General features: G+C 46.1%; 1 protein-coding gene across 1 annotated transcript in view; it reads left to right on the top strand.

Annotated features, from left to right (window-relative positions):
• snd1 (staphylococcal nuclease and tudor domain containing 1) overlaps positions 1 to 17,393 on the top strand; it is a 103,680-nt gene that overhangs the window by 9,438 nt on the left and 76,849 nt on the right. Inside the window, exons 10-13 of the mRNA XM_049760579.2 lie at positions 1,063 to 1,167; positions 6,419 to 6,520; positions 16,267 to 16,367; positions 17,062 to 17,172. Coding sequence (XP_049616536.1) covers positions 1,063 to 1,167; positions 6,419 to 6,520; positions 16,267 to 16,367; positions 17,062 to 17,172 — 419 coding nt within the window. The remainder of the gene's footprint in view (positions 1 to 1,062; positions 1,168 to 6,418; positions 6,521 to 16,266; positions 16,368 to 17,061; positions 17,173 to 17,393) is intronic.

Consider the following 17,393-nt stretch of genomic DNA (forward strand, 5'->3'; position numbering starts at 1 on the left):
ACAATAAGGTGCCATCGAGATGTTGAGTTACATGGTGGACCTTGTCTCAGCAAGTTTACTGTTCAAATTTCCAAAATACTTTTAAATCAATTTATTTCATTATGTATGAGAGGGTGGACATTTTAAGCTAGACAGCATTCAACCACACGCATGATCTCAAATGGCCCTCAACGTTGAATTATTTTTGCAACGTTTTCATTATGACATTGATTCTCATAAAGATGCGAGAGGCGTTTTGTGGCGCTCGTATTGACGATTGATTGGCTTGTTTGTACTGTCCTCGTCACGAGATGAGTTCTACCTCCTCAGTGAGCTAAACCCAATCTGTCCAAGCATGGGGAGGCCTTTCCAACATATTTTTTTTCATGTAGAACTCACAATTTTTTTACACACCACTTCATTGGTATTCATGACTTTAAATGATGACTTTTCATCTCAGGAGATTTGCATAATTTTCCCCAGCAGACTTGTATGACTCAAGTTATTTGGTCGCCGGGCACACGAGTCGCCGTGCGACGAGTTATGCTAATGCTGTGCGCGAGTAGTAAGATAATGATATTTTGGACCAACGTAGCTGACCCGCCCGCTCGCAAAGTGTAACAATGGACCCAACTTGTATTTTAATTGAGTCAAGAGTTTGGGGAGGTTCTTTTTTTGTGCTAATTAGCCTTTGAAGCTAAGTCCAGAGTTTGGCTTGTTTCTTTTTGCTGTGCTATTTCTGTTGAGTGTCAAAATCTGCTGTCGCGTCTCTTACCCGCTTCCCAAACGCAAGAGTGTCGAGCCAGTGACTTATTTTAGTGGGCAACACAATCAGATCAGCAATCTGTGTCCTTAGCCAAACTTGCGGATATTTCCGTAAAATATGGCCGTCTGCTCGGGGTTGCGACAGCAGTGTAACGCTCTGCCGACCAATCTCTTGACAGCTTGTGTTTTAAATCCCTCGTCTTCTCCCCCGGATCACGCGGTGTCCTCGCTCCGTCCTTCAAACCTCACTGACAATGTCCCTCCTTTCCCTCCTAAATCACTCTGTATGTTTTATTTAACGCTCTTCCTCATTCGCAGGTGATGCAGGTTGTCAACGCCGACGCCATCATGGTCAAGTTGAACTCGGGAGAGTCTAAGACCATTCACCTGTCCAGCATTCGGCCCCCCAGGATCGAGGGCGAGGTACGTGGAAAACATACGAAATTGCATGCTAATGTTGGTTTTCTGTTGCCGACAGACTCTGTCATTGCTGGTTTTCCTTTGAACATTTTTGGCATACCATAGAAACGAAGGCGGTAAATATAACAGGAGGGTTAAAGGCTCTCGACAACCTTGTTGAAATGCCCGCGGGAACCCTTCGTGACCACCCGGTGGCACACCCTGAGGCGCCCCTGGCACACACCCAGCATTTGCAGCACTGCAGAGAGCAAGGCGAAGCTTAAGATTAAAACTATACGCATATTGCTTGGTTACCTCGCATGGCAACCTTCTTCGTCGTAACCAAGGTGCTCTGACGCAAAAAAAAACGGTGTCAATAAAAAGGCCAGCAAAAAAATATAATGAAGTGTCTCTTGCCAATAATAACAGTAGTGTGGGATTACTTATTTGTGGAGTTGCTGTCTGTAAATGAAAGCGCTTTCAGTGAGTCACTGCATTGCTTCTCATAAGACAAACAAGAATAAGACCTTTTTTTGTGGAGAATTATGTCATGCACTCCCTGCTTGAAGTCACCCTGAAAGCTCTCACAGAATTGTTCTCGTTTTTGGAGGTTCCACTATAGCGATGGCGCCTTTTCTTCTTTCTTATAGACAGTTCGGGAGCAAATATCTGAATTTGATTCCTCGAAGGCACTCACTTGTTGGTCACTCAATGGTTGGTGGCACTTTTCAAATAGACGCAGGGTGAGCTTTCTTAGCGAGGACCCCCGCCTGCCGTCACCATGGCAGCGGTGCAGTGACACGATGGCTCGGCAGCCACTCGGATGACGAGAGTTATCTGACAGCAATGAGCCTTTTACTGATATTTATTTGATGCATGTCGCATATGTATCGTTGAGTCCCTTTCAGATTGCCAATAGTAAAAACCTTCCAGGCGAGCCGAAAGCACAGTGTACTCGTAAAAGTCAACACATTTACAGCCCGTTAGCCTTGTTAGACGCTGCGCTGACGGACGTTCGCCAGCGGGTTGGAGGTGAGCGAGAGGTCGCGGCAGGTGCGTTTCTCGGCCGCACTGCCACTTGGTGCGTTTTGACACCGCGTTGTCCATCGACAGTGAGCTGGCACAGGCAGATGGCTGAAAACCTGAGACGTGCTGCTTAAGTCACAGCGAAGATATTTTCAGCCAAAAGAATTGAATGAGGCAGCAGTGTCTGTTTTGGCATATGTGGCTGTCGCTATCTTATATTTTTAGAGTCGATTAGTCTATTGATTATTCCAGCCATAATCAGATAGCTAATTAATCCACCATTTTTATTGATTAACGGAGGTCTGCTTCCCACCAAAACCTTTTTGGGGGGGTTAGGGTTAGGGTTCTGCACATTCTGCAAGCATATTCCTGTGTTTTATGTGTACTGTAGCAGGGTTAGCGAGGCCAAACGCTATGTTAGCCGTGCACTGATGGAGTGTGACAGCCCCTCCGACCTCGCCTTTTGCTTTCTTTTTAAGCCCCCGCGACCCCCACCCCCCCATTGCGATGATTACAGTAATTGTTATAAGACTAACATATGGCATGTTTCCTCTCACTATTAGCGCAACGGCACAGTCATTTCCAGCTGGAAGTTTTTCCCATTGCTCCCCTTCTTCCCACTTTTTTTTTTTTCCTCTTTTAATATTTTTTTGGGTTTCTTTCCTTGTAGCAGCTGAGTCAAAAAAAGAGTGAAGTGGGACATCGGTACCAAACAAGTGACTCATTGTTAGCTCTTGTCCACTCGCTTGCTTACTGTTTTTTTTGTACCTATGAGCTTTTAAAGTAAGGTTAAGGATGTACTGCATCACTGTAGAAAACTCACACTCTACTAGTCAGTCCAAACCGTCAAATTTCTCTAGACCGCCTCCAAGGCTTAAACAACGTACATAACAAGTCAAATTCTCCCTGAAAGAGCAAAATCAACATGCAGAATATTTGGTCTTTGGATAATAAAACATGAAGGTAATTCAGCAATTTAAGCAGCGTGTAGCTATTTTTGCCCTAAATGCACCCCACTCCTCCCCTTCCACACTTCTGCCCCGTCCCTCTTAATCCGAGCATCCTGCCACGACATGTGTGCGCCCACAGCGCACCCCCAGCATGCCGTGACATGTCTTGACCCCTTAATTTGGAACGAAGATGACACTGGATGGGGGGAGGGAGGGAGCGCTGCCCAAATCCTGAGTCACTGGTGCGCCATTATTTTTTTTATTTTTTTTTTGCTTTGTTTTGTCTCTTGCCACCGTCCATTAGCATTAGCTGACAACGCAATGCACGTAACTGGGCTCGAACTTCACTTGTTTTGAACTTCACCCTGCAATATTGTTTTTAAAGCATTTTGAAAATTAACCCCTGTGTGGATTTGAAATCTCGAAAGATTGCATAAATTTACGTTGATCTCAGGGTGGGATCAAATGATGATTTTCGGGAAGATTTCTATTTATTTGTGTAGTTTTGAGGCAAATTCTCCCCTTTCGTCATTCAATGCACTCAAATGGCTTGCTAAAAAAGAAAGTGAGAGCCCCAAACACGTGCGCATTCTCCTAGCAACGTCAATCTTCCCTGAGTCATGCCTCCGCCTTTGATGTTCGGAAAGCTTGCGCACATTGCCGCTGTAGCACCCAGCCAGCGTCATGCCTCAACCCCCCCCTCTTTCTTTCTCTACGGGAGTCAAAGACCATTCCTGAGCAGTGGCGCCTAATTTGGGGCGAAGGGAATTTACCCCAAATAGAACGAGAGCTTCCCCCGCAGGACAGCCAGCGCAAACTGCTGTTACTGGGTCACGCTTTGAGACACATGAGCCGAGACGCCGCCCCTGCCCCCTGCCGCTGCTCTCCCCTGCCGGCCTTCCCCGGGCGGCTTTAGCTCGGTTTACGGGTGATGCGCTCAGACTTAGTCTCGTCACGGTAATTTCACCACGCCACCGTTGTCACTTTTATCTCCCGTCTGGGCTCGTTGTCAAAGGTAGCAAAGATTTTGGGGGGTGTGTGTGCAAATATCTTAGGTGAAGCAGCATGTGGCTCATTGTCACAGCACCACTAATTTTAAACGTTGATTTCACAATTTAATCTCCATAGAGCACTTCATGTTAAATATTACAGTTTTGGAGTAACATATGTTGGACTGGACTAGCTTGATGTCATTCATTTGGAAACACCTCCTGACCTTGACATCACCATAATTATTATACTAATAATAAGCAGGCTACTTGAATAGCGACAGCTTCGTCCAACGCGTCTCTCGCTCACTCTCTTCATTTTCATGTCTTCTGTCACCGCCGCCTCCAACCCTCTCGCGCCGCTTGCCATTAACCTTCTAAAAGATGGAGAAGTGCTACCTTTTGTCACCCCCCCACCCCCAATCTCTGGCTCCCTGCGCCTAATTGGCTTAGAGTGCTGACATTTACAGCCCTCGGTGACACGACTGCCTTTCCGCCGCAAAACAGCTTATTAGTCCAGAAATGTTTTTTTTTTGGGGGGTTTTTTTCTGCGTCCCTCTATCCTTTTTACTTCCCTGTTGAAGTTAGCCGCTTGTTTGGTGTTCTCACTGTCCAGCCTATTCAGGATGCGCAGAATTATCTGGAAGGTTGCAATTAAATCTACTGCGCAAAAAAAAAGTGGATTTCTATTAACAAATAGAGAGATTGTTCTGAGCTACTATAGTGTAGTATTTCTCCTTTTATCAACCCACCGTGGGTGCAGTGGGTCAAATTGACCCTTTTTAAAGGAAGTCAATTAAAGAAATAATTTAAAAAATGATCCGCATTGAATCGCAAGCTCGAGAGATGATTGGGTTATTACTGGATTTACGGAAATGGTTCGTAATGAAGTTCATAAGATGCTTATTGGGATCCTTTCATTTCGGGCACTTTGAGTAAAATTTCACCAGGTCAAAGTGACCCAAGAATATTATTGCTGAAACACCGTTTACAGTGGAACCTCGAGTTACAAACAACTTTAAGAGCAATTCAACTAAGGAGCTGTAGTCCTCCTCTACTCTTGTTTGTTAATGAGGAATTAGTCGTAAAAGTGTCTTCACTTATTTCTATTTTGAATTTATGTTTTTTTTTTTTCACTCATTGAAAATAAAAGTAACGGAAAATTACCGGTAAGTATAACTTTGTTTTGGGACTGGAACAGATTAATTGCATTTCCATCCATTTCAATGGGAAGCATTACCTAAGATTTATGAACAGTTCAAGTTACTAATGGGTTCATGGAACAAATTCAGTTTCTAACTCTATAAAATCCCAGAAATAGAAATGTATTCTAATATTAAAACTTAGCAAAGTAAAAATTCTCAATATATAATTATTGTCACATTTGCAAATCTGGATCAGATGAGATTACACTTTAGCATGATGTGATTGCAAAGTTGAGTGTCAGTGTGTGATGTGTGGATTTTTATTAACATGTAATGAAAGCAAAGTAAAAATAAGAGCAAATTAAACCAGAACCAAAACGTGTCTACAAACATGAGGGAAATATAGCGGTGAATGTTTTCATCAGCAGATATGGATCAGATTAAACTGGTTTTGAACTAATATTTGAAATACCAAATTACAGTTGTCATGTGTAGCGCGTGTGTTTTCATTAAAGTGCAATAAATAAAAAGTAAGAAGTAAACATGCAAGTATTAAAAGAAAATTAACATCCCAAATGTGAAAAGGAAATTAGAAACAAATAAATCATTTTTGATTAAAACAAAAACAAAAACGCATTTCAATGGCGGTGCTCATAATTACGTTCTATTATAGACATTAAGGGAAATTATTCAAATCTTCACAATATTGTGCACATGGCTGTGTTCATTTGGATGCTGCCAGTTTCTCTTTGTGAGACTTAACAGCAGCAAAGTTCTTAGAAACAATCAAAAAAAAAAAAAAAATCAGGAAGTTGTCCACCAGGCGTTCATTGTGTCTTCCTTAGCTCCCGCCTTTATTCTCCAGCTGCGCCATTGTCATTTCTTTATTTCTTTTTCAATTCCCGCCTCTCCAAAAAAAAGCACCTGTCACCGAGCGCATGCCTTTGTCTTTTTTTTACGCAGCAACCCCGTCCTTCTTTTCAAAATGCAAATGGCTTCTATTTGCGGCGCTTGTGTCAGAGCGTGGGCGAGTGTTTTGTGGCAAGTTGTTATTGTGTAGCAGTAGCGAGAGTACGCGCAGTCGAGCTTATTATTCACCGTATTATTCCACGTATTCTCCTCATTCATGACCTTTTTTTTTTCCTCCCTTCCTCCTTCCATTCAGGAGAAGAACAAGGACAAAGACAAGCGATTCCGTCCGCTCTACGACATCCCCTACATGTTTGAAGCTCGCGAGTTCCTCAGGAAGAAACTCATCGGGAAAAAGGTGATTTTGTTAAAGCTCTCTTTGTCGCACACGTGGCCAATGAACAAACGCCATACGTGTAACATCCCAACTCAGCTGGCGCACATCTTTCGTGTTCCACAACTGTCTATTGTTGTCACTTCAGACTTTGTGTCCCACAAAATAATTTCAGTCAATCTGGGCTGTAAATGTTATTTTTAGAACAGGCTGCCAATTCAATTTTACTCCTGCACACCCCCCTGGTGGGAGTCTGCACCACAATATACTGACATTTTTTTTTTATTGGCTCTTCTTGTTGCCTTAGTGCCTTCCAAGAACAGCCCTATCCAAAAATTGTAAGCCACGCACCCCCTTTGACATCAAGGCACAGCAGGTGCACCCCCTCCGGTGTAACGCACGCCTTCGTTGTACCTTCAGACTTTGTGCTCCACAAATCAATATCGCCCATTTCAGTGAGTTTGGGCTGTAAATGTCATTTTTTATACCATACCAGGTTGCCATTGCACTTGTGCGCCCGCGCACCCCCTGGAGTTTTAGAATCTATGTCCTGGAAACCCCTTTTTAACTCTGCACTTAGTGATTTTCAAGCGCAGCCTTTGCCAAAAATTTTAAGATTTATATTCATCTCAAAAACCCGAGTGCAACATCTCCAGTCCATCACGATTTTGCAGTTGTTTTCAGCTAGCGTAGTCTGTAAATATTTATTCTTTTAAGACTTTTCATTCTGCGCACCACCTATAAGGCCTTTCACACCACAGTTAACAGAATCCCAGTCATAGATTAATGGCTCGCGTTATCATTTGTACCCATATCTGACTTCCTACAACAGGCTTTTCCAAACTATTTTCACACCTGACACAGCCGGCGGACCGCTTCGTTTTAATAGCATGCGATTATTTACTCTTTATCTCACCACCATGTTCTGCCAGTTTTATAATTGTACCAGTTCGCCATTACACTTGAAAATCACACGCACCCCCTTGAGGAAAGTACTCGTGCCCCAATTTGGCACTGTTCTTGTAACACATTAGCTCCAAACGGCGACTCAAAGTCCCCCCCCCCTTGCTGTAAATCTGAAAGTCTCAGCGACATGATTGTGTGAATGGTAAGTAATCGTAGCGCAGTGGAAGTCTCGGGTGCACCTTTTCAAACAAGGAGTGTTGATTTGCCCCACTCGTGTCTATTGATCTGCCGAGCCCGTAGACCTCAGGGGCGCTGCCGTCATTTACTCACCAGCACGCCGCTGCCGCTGAGCTAAAGAGCACTTGAGACTTGCGCTTACGCACCCACCGCTGTTTGACTAGAATTGCCACACCAACCACAAAGTGCCCCCCCGTTCACCTTTACGAAACTGCCACATTAGTTCACTTTGATCATTCATTTCCTCTCATCTATCGGATTTAATCATCCTTGTTAAAATGGAGATGCAAGATGGCTTTGAACAATGACTTTTTTTGGGTAACCATTGTGTCAGGGGAATAATGGATGCATGCGTGGGTCAGGATTAACTCATTTGCTTTTAAAGGTGGGAAAACAAAATACAAGATGGCACTACAATTTGCGGCGTCAACACTGACGTAAACAGCAGGCTTCGAAAGCTCCATCCACTTGTAAAAGGCCAAAGACGAGTTCTCTCCAAGTGTCTTTTGCTACTGATGTTTAATTAGAGAGCCCTTTTATTTCTGTACGCTGCTAAATCAATAGCTTGACGGTTCGCACAATCGTTATACAAATGCCAGTGTTTTAAAGAGGGAGTCAACCCCCAATTTTTTTGTAATATCTTCTGTGCAGCCCAACTAGTTTCATTCATCAAAAACACGGAATATGAATTCAACAGGCAAAATCCACCAGTTTTTATCTATCTCAAGGGGCGGCCATTTTGCCACTCATTGTCAACTAAAGATGACATCACACTTGCCAGGTCTCAGGTCGCAACCAATCACAGTTCACCAGTTTTCTGAAGCTGGTTCATGATTGGTTGTGACCTGAGACCAGCAATTGTGATGTCATTTTCAATTGACAGCAAGTGGCAAAATGACCGCCCCTGAAATGAATAAAAGCTTAACTCATATTTCCAAAGAAGGCAATTAGGACAGGAATGCTGTGTTTAGATCACACAACATATTAATGTAAAGAAAACAAAATGGGTGACTTCCTCTTTAAGGAAAAAGGCTTATTTTTATATATATCATATACAGTCAAACCTCGGTTTTCGAACGTCCCGGTTCTTGAACATATAGGAATTCGAACAAAAAATTTCTAGATGTTTTTGCTTCGGTTGTCGAACAAAGATTCGGAGGTCGAAACTCGCGAGATGAGCCGAGAGGACCCGAGAAAACCCGACCTCGCGATCCGGATGCCGACTGACTCTGTTCGTTGTTATTGTATTATCGTTACTTTGAGTATCCTAAAACACATAGAGGCTCTTAAAACAATGCGACAGTGAGCGCCCGGCGCGCTGCAGTTGCGCGATCGAACCAAATTATGCTCCCTGCGCACTGAGGTCCACTAAAATTTTGGAAAGTACATCAGGACTTATAAAATATTTTCTAAATTTCAGCGACGGCTCTGTCACTTTAATGCGACCAGAGCGGTGCAGTTGCGCGGTCGGCAGCGTGCTACGGTTGCGCGTTCGGCAGTGCGCTGCAGTTGCGCGATCGGACAAAAATGCGCAAATGAAAAAATGCTTAAAAAAGGCGTTTTTTTTTTTGTCTTGGAACGGATTTTTCTTTTCCATTAATGTAATGGGAAACATAGATTCGGAATTCGAACGATTCACTTCTCGAACCGCCTTATGGAACAGATTATGGTCGAAAACCGAGGTTTGACTATATATCATAACATCATCATCATCATCATCGGTTTAAAGTCCGTTTTCCAGGCGTCGCTGGGTTGGACTGGGTTCTTGATATGGCTTTCTTCCACCAGGAACGGTCCATGGCCATCTCGTGGTTGAGGCCGAGTGCCTTATATATATCATAACACCTGTCTTTATAACTTAGCATTTTGCTCAAAAACTACTTGCAAAAAAATGAGCAGCAAAAATGACACTTTTTATGTTTTTATTTTTAAAGTGCAAAAAAACCTGAATCTTTTTAAGGTGGCAGCCTCCTTGGTGGCCTTGGCAACCGGAAAAGAATTAGTATGGATTAAACCATCACTTGCCTGCTTTTGGGAGCGTGTTTATTTTCCAGCGTAACGACTTAACCCCCGGAGGCTTTCATGTTCATCTGCGCTACCTTGACCTACTTGGGAGTCGCGCCAGGCGGAGGTGGGTGCAAGAGCACACCGCTTTGCGTTTTGGGGAGTTTAGTCGACCCACTTGCTGTCACACTGTCTCTGAAGCGCTAAGCCTCACGGAGAACAGACGGAGAGCAGCTCTGTGTTGAATCTATTTTTATGGCCAAAGATAATTAGTTTTGACCTATTCTTGGACAATGAGAGTCACCTTCTGAGGCAAAAAAAATCTACAGTCGACACATCATGTCCAGTCGCAAGGTTGACTTGGCACATTTCCCCCGTTCGTCGTCGTATTACCCGTCTTAAGCTCAGAGTGCAGCGCTGAGAAAACAAGCTCTACTAAACCCTCCAGGACATTACTCAGCATTAAAGTATGGGTAGCAGCGCGCTAAAGCTCCAAGCCGCGGCAGCGCGCGGCTCGACTTCAGCAGAATAAAGCGCCGCCCGCTCGCTCGTCATTAAAGCTGCTATTCATCATCCCTGTAAGGAAACCGCCGTGATTTTCATCTCTTATCAGTAACGTGTCATTTGCATATTCAATTTTGCTTTCAGCAATGTGGGGCCCAGGTTTGATTTCTGAGGATGATTAGCCTATATTTTGTGTCGAAAAAAATCTTAGTAGAACCTCCAAAGTGGACGGCTTGTTTTTGAATTCATTATAAAAAATGAACTTAACCCTACTGGCGGTGTAATAAGTATCATCTTAATGTTGCTAATAACACTAAAATAACTACTCAACAAGTCTTGTCGTGTGTTAGTGGCTATATGACACCTTTTCTGGTTCCCTTTACTGTGAAGTGGCAGAAATTGACAAACTTTGTTCGGCCTAGTTTTGCTGTTTCCTGCGAGTTGTCGCATGGTTGCTAATCAAAAACGAGCGTTCCCATAAAAAATACGTGTCAAGCAGCCGGCGCCATACCAATAGTCTTTAAATAGCTCTTAAAAACCTTTACTGTATGAATAATAATAATAATAATAATAATAAAATAAACCTGTGGAGGAAAACAGACAAAACAGCCTAGAATAGTAAGAATAAAAATAATAGTACTGTGGTTGTGATGCCCTTAAAATATTTTTTTGTTGTTGCCCAAAGTTGATTGTGATGATGAATCATCAAGCGTGCAGCGAGTTGTCACATACTCTTATGTTACATTTTAGGTAAGATACAAGGTACTGTAATTTTCCTTCCCTGTCATTTGTTTCTCACGCGTGTGTGTACATATGATGTATCCATGTCCGATCCGAAACGGCTGTGTTTGCATGGTGGCATAATCCCAAAAAGATCCATTTGGCTAACTTTATAAGTAGTGCTTGTTGTGCATGCCTCGGTCTCAGCCGCCGCAACAACAGCAAAAAAAAAAAAAAAAAAAGAAAAAAGAAAGTCCAATGGAGATGTTGCATTAAGCCACTTATCAGGCTTGAGCACATTCGGATAATCCTGCGGGCTCCAAAGGGGCTTCTGTTCCGTGCAGCTGCTCGCGCGTTAGCAATGTTAGCGCTCCGTGTGAATATGGAAAAAGAATTGAAAGTATAACCATCGCCTTTCTCTCTTCACTGAGATTGCTCACATTCAATCAGAACATAAACACCAAATGTCACGTTAAATTCATACGTCCACTCCCTCTATTGATTTATTTTGCTTAATGACCTGATGAGAGGATAAGTGATGATAGGACGAGGATGTTATTTGTCTGGATGATAAATTGAATAATAGCTGCTAACTGTGGCTGATTAACTCGCCAACATAAGCGATTGTCTTGGCACACCTGTCTTCTCTACTTAGCACTTTTTAGCATCCAGTTTTTCACCCACTCCTTCGCACGTTTTTGTTATTAACGCTTCTAATTTGTTTGTGTTGAATGAGCATGAAAATTAGCCAGTCAATTTTTTAAAATGGCAGAAGTTGACATTTTGGGGGAAAAAACTTTACACAAGTCAATGTGCTTCACATAATTAAATATACAGCATGAAATGATTCAATAACAAAAGCGGACCCATCCATCCATCCATCTTCTTCCGCTTATCCGGGGTCGGGTCGCGGGGGCAACAGCTTCAGGAGGGACTCCCAGACTTCCCTCTCCCCAGCCACTTCATCCAGCTCATCCCGGGGGATCCCAAGGCGTTCCCAGGCCAGCTGAGAGACATAGTCTCTCCAGCGCGTCCTGGGTCGTCCCCGGGGTCTCCTACCGGTGGGACATGCCCGGAACACCTCCCCAGGGAGGCGTCCAGGAGGCATCCTGATAAGATGCCCGAGCCACCTCATCTGGCTCCTCTCAACGTGGAGGAGTAGCGACTCTACTCCGAGTCTCTCCCGGATGACCGAGCTTCTCACCCTATCTCTAAGGGAGAGCCCGGACATCCTGCGGAGAAAACTCATTTCGGCCGCTTGTATCCGAGATCTCGTTCTTTCGGTCACGACCCATAGCTCGTGACCATAGGTGAGGGTAGGAGCGTAAATCGACCGGTAAATTGAGAGCTTTGCCTTTTGGCTCAGCTCTCTCTTCACCACAACGGACCGGTACAGGGTCCGCATTACTGCCGACGCTGCACCGATCCGCCTGTCGATCTCACGCTCCATCCTCCCCTCACTCGTGAACAAGACTCCAAGATACTTGAACTCCTCCACTTGGGGCAGGATCTCATCCCCGATCCGGAGAGGGCATTCCACCCTTTTCCGATCGAGGACCATGGACTCGGATTTGGAGGTGCTGACCCTCATCCCGACCGCTTCACACTCGGCTGCGAACCGTTCCAGCGAGAGCTGGAGATCACGGCCTGAAGAAGCCAACAGCACCACGTCATCTGCAAAAAGCAGAGACGCGATGCTGAGGTCCCCAAACCGGACCCCCTCAACGCCTCGGCTGCGCCTAGAAATTCTGTCCATAAAAATTATGAACAGAATCGGTGACAAAGGGCAGCCTTGGCGGAGTCCAACCCTCACTGGGAACGAATCCGACTTACTGCCGGAAATGCGGACCAGACTCTGGCATCGGTGATACAGGGACCGAACCGCCCTTATCAGTTGGCTCGGCACCCCGTACTCCCGAAGCACCCTCCACAGAACCTCCCGAGGGACACGGTCGAACGCCTTCTCCAAGTCCACAAAACACATGTGGACTGGTTGGGCAAACTCCCATGCACCCTCGAGGATCCTGCCGAGGGTGTAGAGCTGGTCCACTGTTCCACGGCCAGGACGAAAGCCACACTGCTCCTCCTGAATCCGAGGTTCGACCTCCCGACGGACCCTCCTCTCCAGCACCCCTGAATAGACCTTACCAGGGAGGCTGAGGAGTGTGATTCCCCTGTAATTGGAACACACCCTCCGGTCCCCCTTCTTAAAGAGGGGAACCACCACCCCAGTCTGCCAATCCAGAGGCACTGTCCCCGATGTCCACGCAACGTTGTAGAGGCGTGTCAGCCATGACAGCCCCACAACATCCAGAGCCTTTAAGAACTCCGGGCGGATCTCATCCACCCCCGGGGCCTTGCCACCGAGGAGTTTTTTAACTACCTCAGTGACTTCGACCCCAGAGATTGGAGAATCCGCCTCAGAGTCTCTAGGCCCTGCTTCCTCAATGGAAGGCGTGTAGGTGGAATTGAGGAGGTCTTCGAAGTATTCTCCCCACCGACTCACGACGTCCCGAGTCGAGGTCAGCAGCACGCCATCCCCACTGTAAACAGTGTTGACGTTGCACTGCTTCCCCCTCCTGAGACGCCGGATGGTGGACCAGAATTTCCTCGAAGCCGTCCGAAAGTCATTCTCCATGGCCTCACCGAACTCCTCCCACGCCCGGGTTTTTGCCTCAGCAACCGCCGAAGCCGCGTTCCGCTTGGCCATCCGGTACCTGTCAGCTGCCTCCGGAGTCCCGCAGGCCAAAACGGCCCGATAGGACTCCTTCTTCAGCTTGACGGCATCCCTTACCGCCGGTGTCCACCAGCGGGTTCGGGGGTTGCCGCCACGACAGGCACCAACGACCTTACGGCCACAGCTCCGGTCGGCCGCCTCAACAATGGAGGCGCGGAACATGGTCCACTCAGACTCAATGTCCCCCGCCTCCCCCGGGACGTGGGAAAAGCTCTGCCGGAGGTGGGAGTTGAAGCTCTTCCTGACAGGAGATTCTGCCAGACGTTCCCAGCAGACCCTCACAGAGCGTTTGGGTCTGCCAGGTCGGACCGGCATCTTCCCCCACCATCGGAGCCAACCCACCACCAGGTGGTGATCAGTTGACAGCTCCGCCCCTCTCTTCACCCGAGTGTCCAAAACATGCGGCCGCAAATCCGATGACACGACTACAAAGTCGATCATCGAACTGCGGCCTAGGGTGTCCTGGTGCCAAGTGCACACATGGACACCCTTATGTTTGAACATGGTGTTCATTATTGAAAATCCGTGTCGAGCACAGAAGTCCAATAATAGAACACCGCTCGGGTTCAGATCAGGGGGGCCGTTCCTCCCAATCACGCCCTTCCAGGTCTCACTGTCATTGCCCACGTGAGCATTGAAGTCACCCAGTAGAACGATAGAGTCCCCAGAAGGAGCGCTCTCCAGCACTTCCTCCAGGGACCCCAAGAAGGGTGGGTACTCTGAGCTGCCGTTTGGTGCATAGACACAAACAACAGTCAGGACCCGTCCCCCCACCCGAAGGCGGAGGGAGGCTACCCTCTCGTTCACCGGGGTGAACCCCAATGTGCAGGCGCCCAGCCGGGGGGCAATAAGTATACCCACACCTGCTCGACGCCTCTCACCGTGGGCAACTCCAGAGTGGAAGAGAGTCCAGCCCCTCTCGAGAGGGCTTGTACCGGAACCCAAACTGTGTGTGGAGGCTAGTCCGACTATATCTAGTCGGAATCTTTCTGCCTCACACACCAGCTCGGGCTCCTTTCCAGCCAGAGAGGTGACATTCCATGTCCCAAGAGCCAGCTTCTGCAGCCGGGGATCAGACCGCCAAGGTCCCCGCCTTTGGCTGCCGCCCAGCTCACATTGCACCCGACCCCTTCGGCCCCTCCCACAGGTGGTGAGCCCATGGGAAGGGGGACCCACGTTTCCATTTCGGGCTATGCCCGGCCGGGCCCCATGGGCGAAGGCCCGGCCACCAGACGCTCGCCTTCGAGCCCCGCCTCCAGGCCTGGCTCCAGAGGGAGGCCCCGGTGATCCGCGTCCGGGCGAGGGAAAACTAAGTCCATTTATATCACTCATCATAAGGGGCTTGTGAGCCGTGCTTTGTCTGGCCCCTCACCTAGGACCCGTTTGCCATGGGTGACCCTACCAGGGGCATGAAGCCCCCGACAACATGGCTCCTAGGATCATAGGGGCACGCAAACCCCTCCACCACGATAAGGTGACGACTCGCGGACATCTGTTTTATAGTTTTCACATCCTGTTTAACGGACTACTCGCTTACCAATGTGCCATTGTTATCCCACCTTATATTTGGCTTTTAGTACGTATCACAACTTTTTATTCACCCCCCACCTCATTATACGCATCTCTCATTAGAGCGTTTCTTTTTTTTCACTTACACATGCCTGGCCACGCGCGGCCATTTAAATTCAAAGACAAGCACGGACGCAACATAGAAAGCTTTTGTCTTAATTGCCTCACATTATAATGAAACGCCATGAAAGCACGTATCGCGTTTGGGCTACGAGGCATCGGAGGACGTCTCGGGGGAGCGGGTGAGCGAGCGTAAATGAATCTATGACGTGAAAATAAGCCAGTCTTATTCTACAATGGTTGCCAATTGAAGTTTTTTTTTTTCCACACACATAAGCACAAAATTATCTTATTTAATAACCCAAGGGCTTGTCAGGATTTTATTGGTAAAAATGCACAAGCTACCCTCATGTTCGCCCACCCCTCTCCCTTTTTTTTTTTTTTTTTTACCTTGCACGCCATCAGCCAAGATCCAAAGTTAAGCATAATGAGTTCATTACTGCGGCATGAGCTGCCGTGCTCCACTGAAGAGCGATTTCATTAGACACCACAATTGAACTTATTACCAGAAAAAAAAAACAAGAACAAACCTTTTAAAAAATAATAATAATAGTCAATTAAAATGAACACTGGATGATCACTGCCCGACGCTCTCAAGTTGACGTCTTCATTACAATCCCACCGGGTCGGCGTAAAACTGTTTAAATGAGCTTCCTTTGATCGGTCTGATTGCACCTTGCGATTGGATTCTGCTCTCGAAACACACGGTACTTTTAAGCGGCGAACTTGTATCACGTAGTGAAAGCGCTCCGCGCGGCTCATGTAACAAAAGCGAATCTCTTGGGTGTTTGAATTGGTCTCTGGGGAGAACGCGGTGCCCGAGTCGTGTGGCTTCCCGACTTGTGCCTACACACACACTTTCAATCATCCTCTTGGGAGCTCTGCACTCATGCCTGACATGATATGATGCACACTGACTGGGGGTGACCTTGAGAACAACCCCCCCAAAAAAAAATGAAAAAATCACTTTAAATTGTGCTTCCTATGGGTACTTTTTAGTTGAATATTTCATACATTCATTTTTTTTTTTTAGGTCAACGTGACGGTGGACTACATCAGAGCAGCAACCGGCCCAGGCGAAAGCACCCCTGCCTTCTCAGAGCGCACCTGTGCCACAGTCACCATCGGTGGAATGTAAGTTTAAGTAACCCATGGGCAGCAGGATTCCCACCCAGCGTATGATGACACCATTTTGCGTGTGTAAAAATGGTCGTTACATTTGTTATGGGGTGGGATCTGCAAGAAAGCAAACTCAAACGGTGTTTGACTGTAATCACTGTGATTACAATAGCTAGCACATTTTGTTTAACCTTGAAATCCTTTCATTCTTGCCCCCTTTGTTTTAGTATTTTTTTTTAGACAGAACCTCATTTTCTTGAAGGCAAACCATCGGCACCTGTATTCCATTGAATAATCGTATAAATTTTCATTTTGCATTAACGTGTTACAAAACCACTTGCCTCCATTTTGTTTTGATTGTTATTTTTGTTTAGTGATTAAAAACGACTATCCATGTCACACATCGTTGGTTAATGTCGTACTCACCAAACTAGCAGATATCTTGTTTTGATTCAACACAAAAGATCATCTGTTTTCATGAATGAATACTATAAGTACTCAAAAATTATAGTTGAGAGGTTCACATTTGGACAATTCTAAGGTAAAACGATTCATATTAACAGTTTTCGATTAATCGATTAAATTTGATCAGCTCTACCTGGGCTATAATGCTAAAGAGATCACACAATTTTGGAGAAACACATATTTGGGCATTAAGTAGAATCTACCTCCAAATGTCTGGACACTTATGCCTCCTTGTTGCCCACAGTAACATCGCAGAAGCTCTGGTCAGCAAAGGCCTGGCCACGGTCATCAGGTACCGACAGGACGACGACCAGCGCTCCTCACACTACGACGAGCTCCTTGCCGCGGAGGCCCGGTGAGCAACCACCCTTAATTGTTTTTTACAAACAATCTCTGTGACCTTGACAATTGGGATGTTGAATGAAATTGACTTTAACCTTGGGGGTTATTCCCCCCCTCTCCGTCCCCCATCTAAAATGGCTTTCCAGTGTTTTATTTTAGTTGCACGTCACAACCGATCATTTTTTTGTTGTTTCCCCGGGAAGCGTTTGGTATATTTCGGAACACGCATACACA

The sequence above is a fragment of the Syngnathus scovelli genome, chromosome 22 (genome assembly GCF_024217435.2).
Source record: "Syngnathus scovelli strain Florida chromosome 22, RoL_Ssco_1.2, whole genome shotgun sequence".
Taxonomy (NCBI): domain Eukaryota; kingdom Metazoa; phylum Chordata; class Actinopteri; order Syngnathiformes; family Syngnathidae; genus Syngnathus; species Syngnathus scovelli.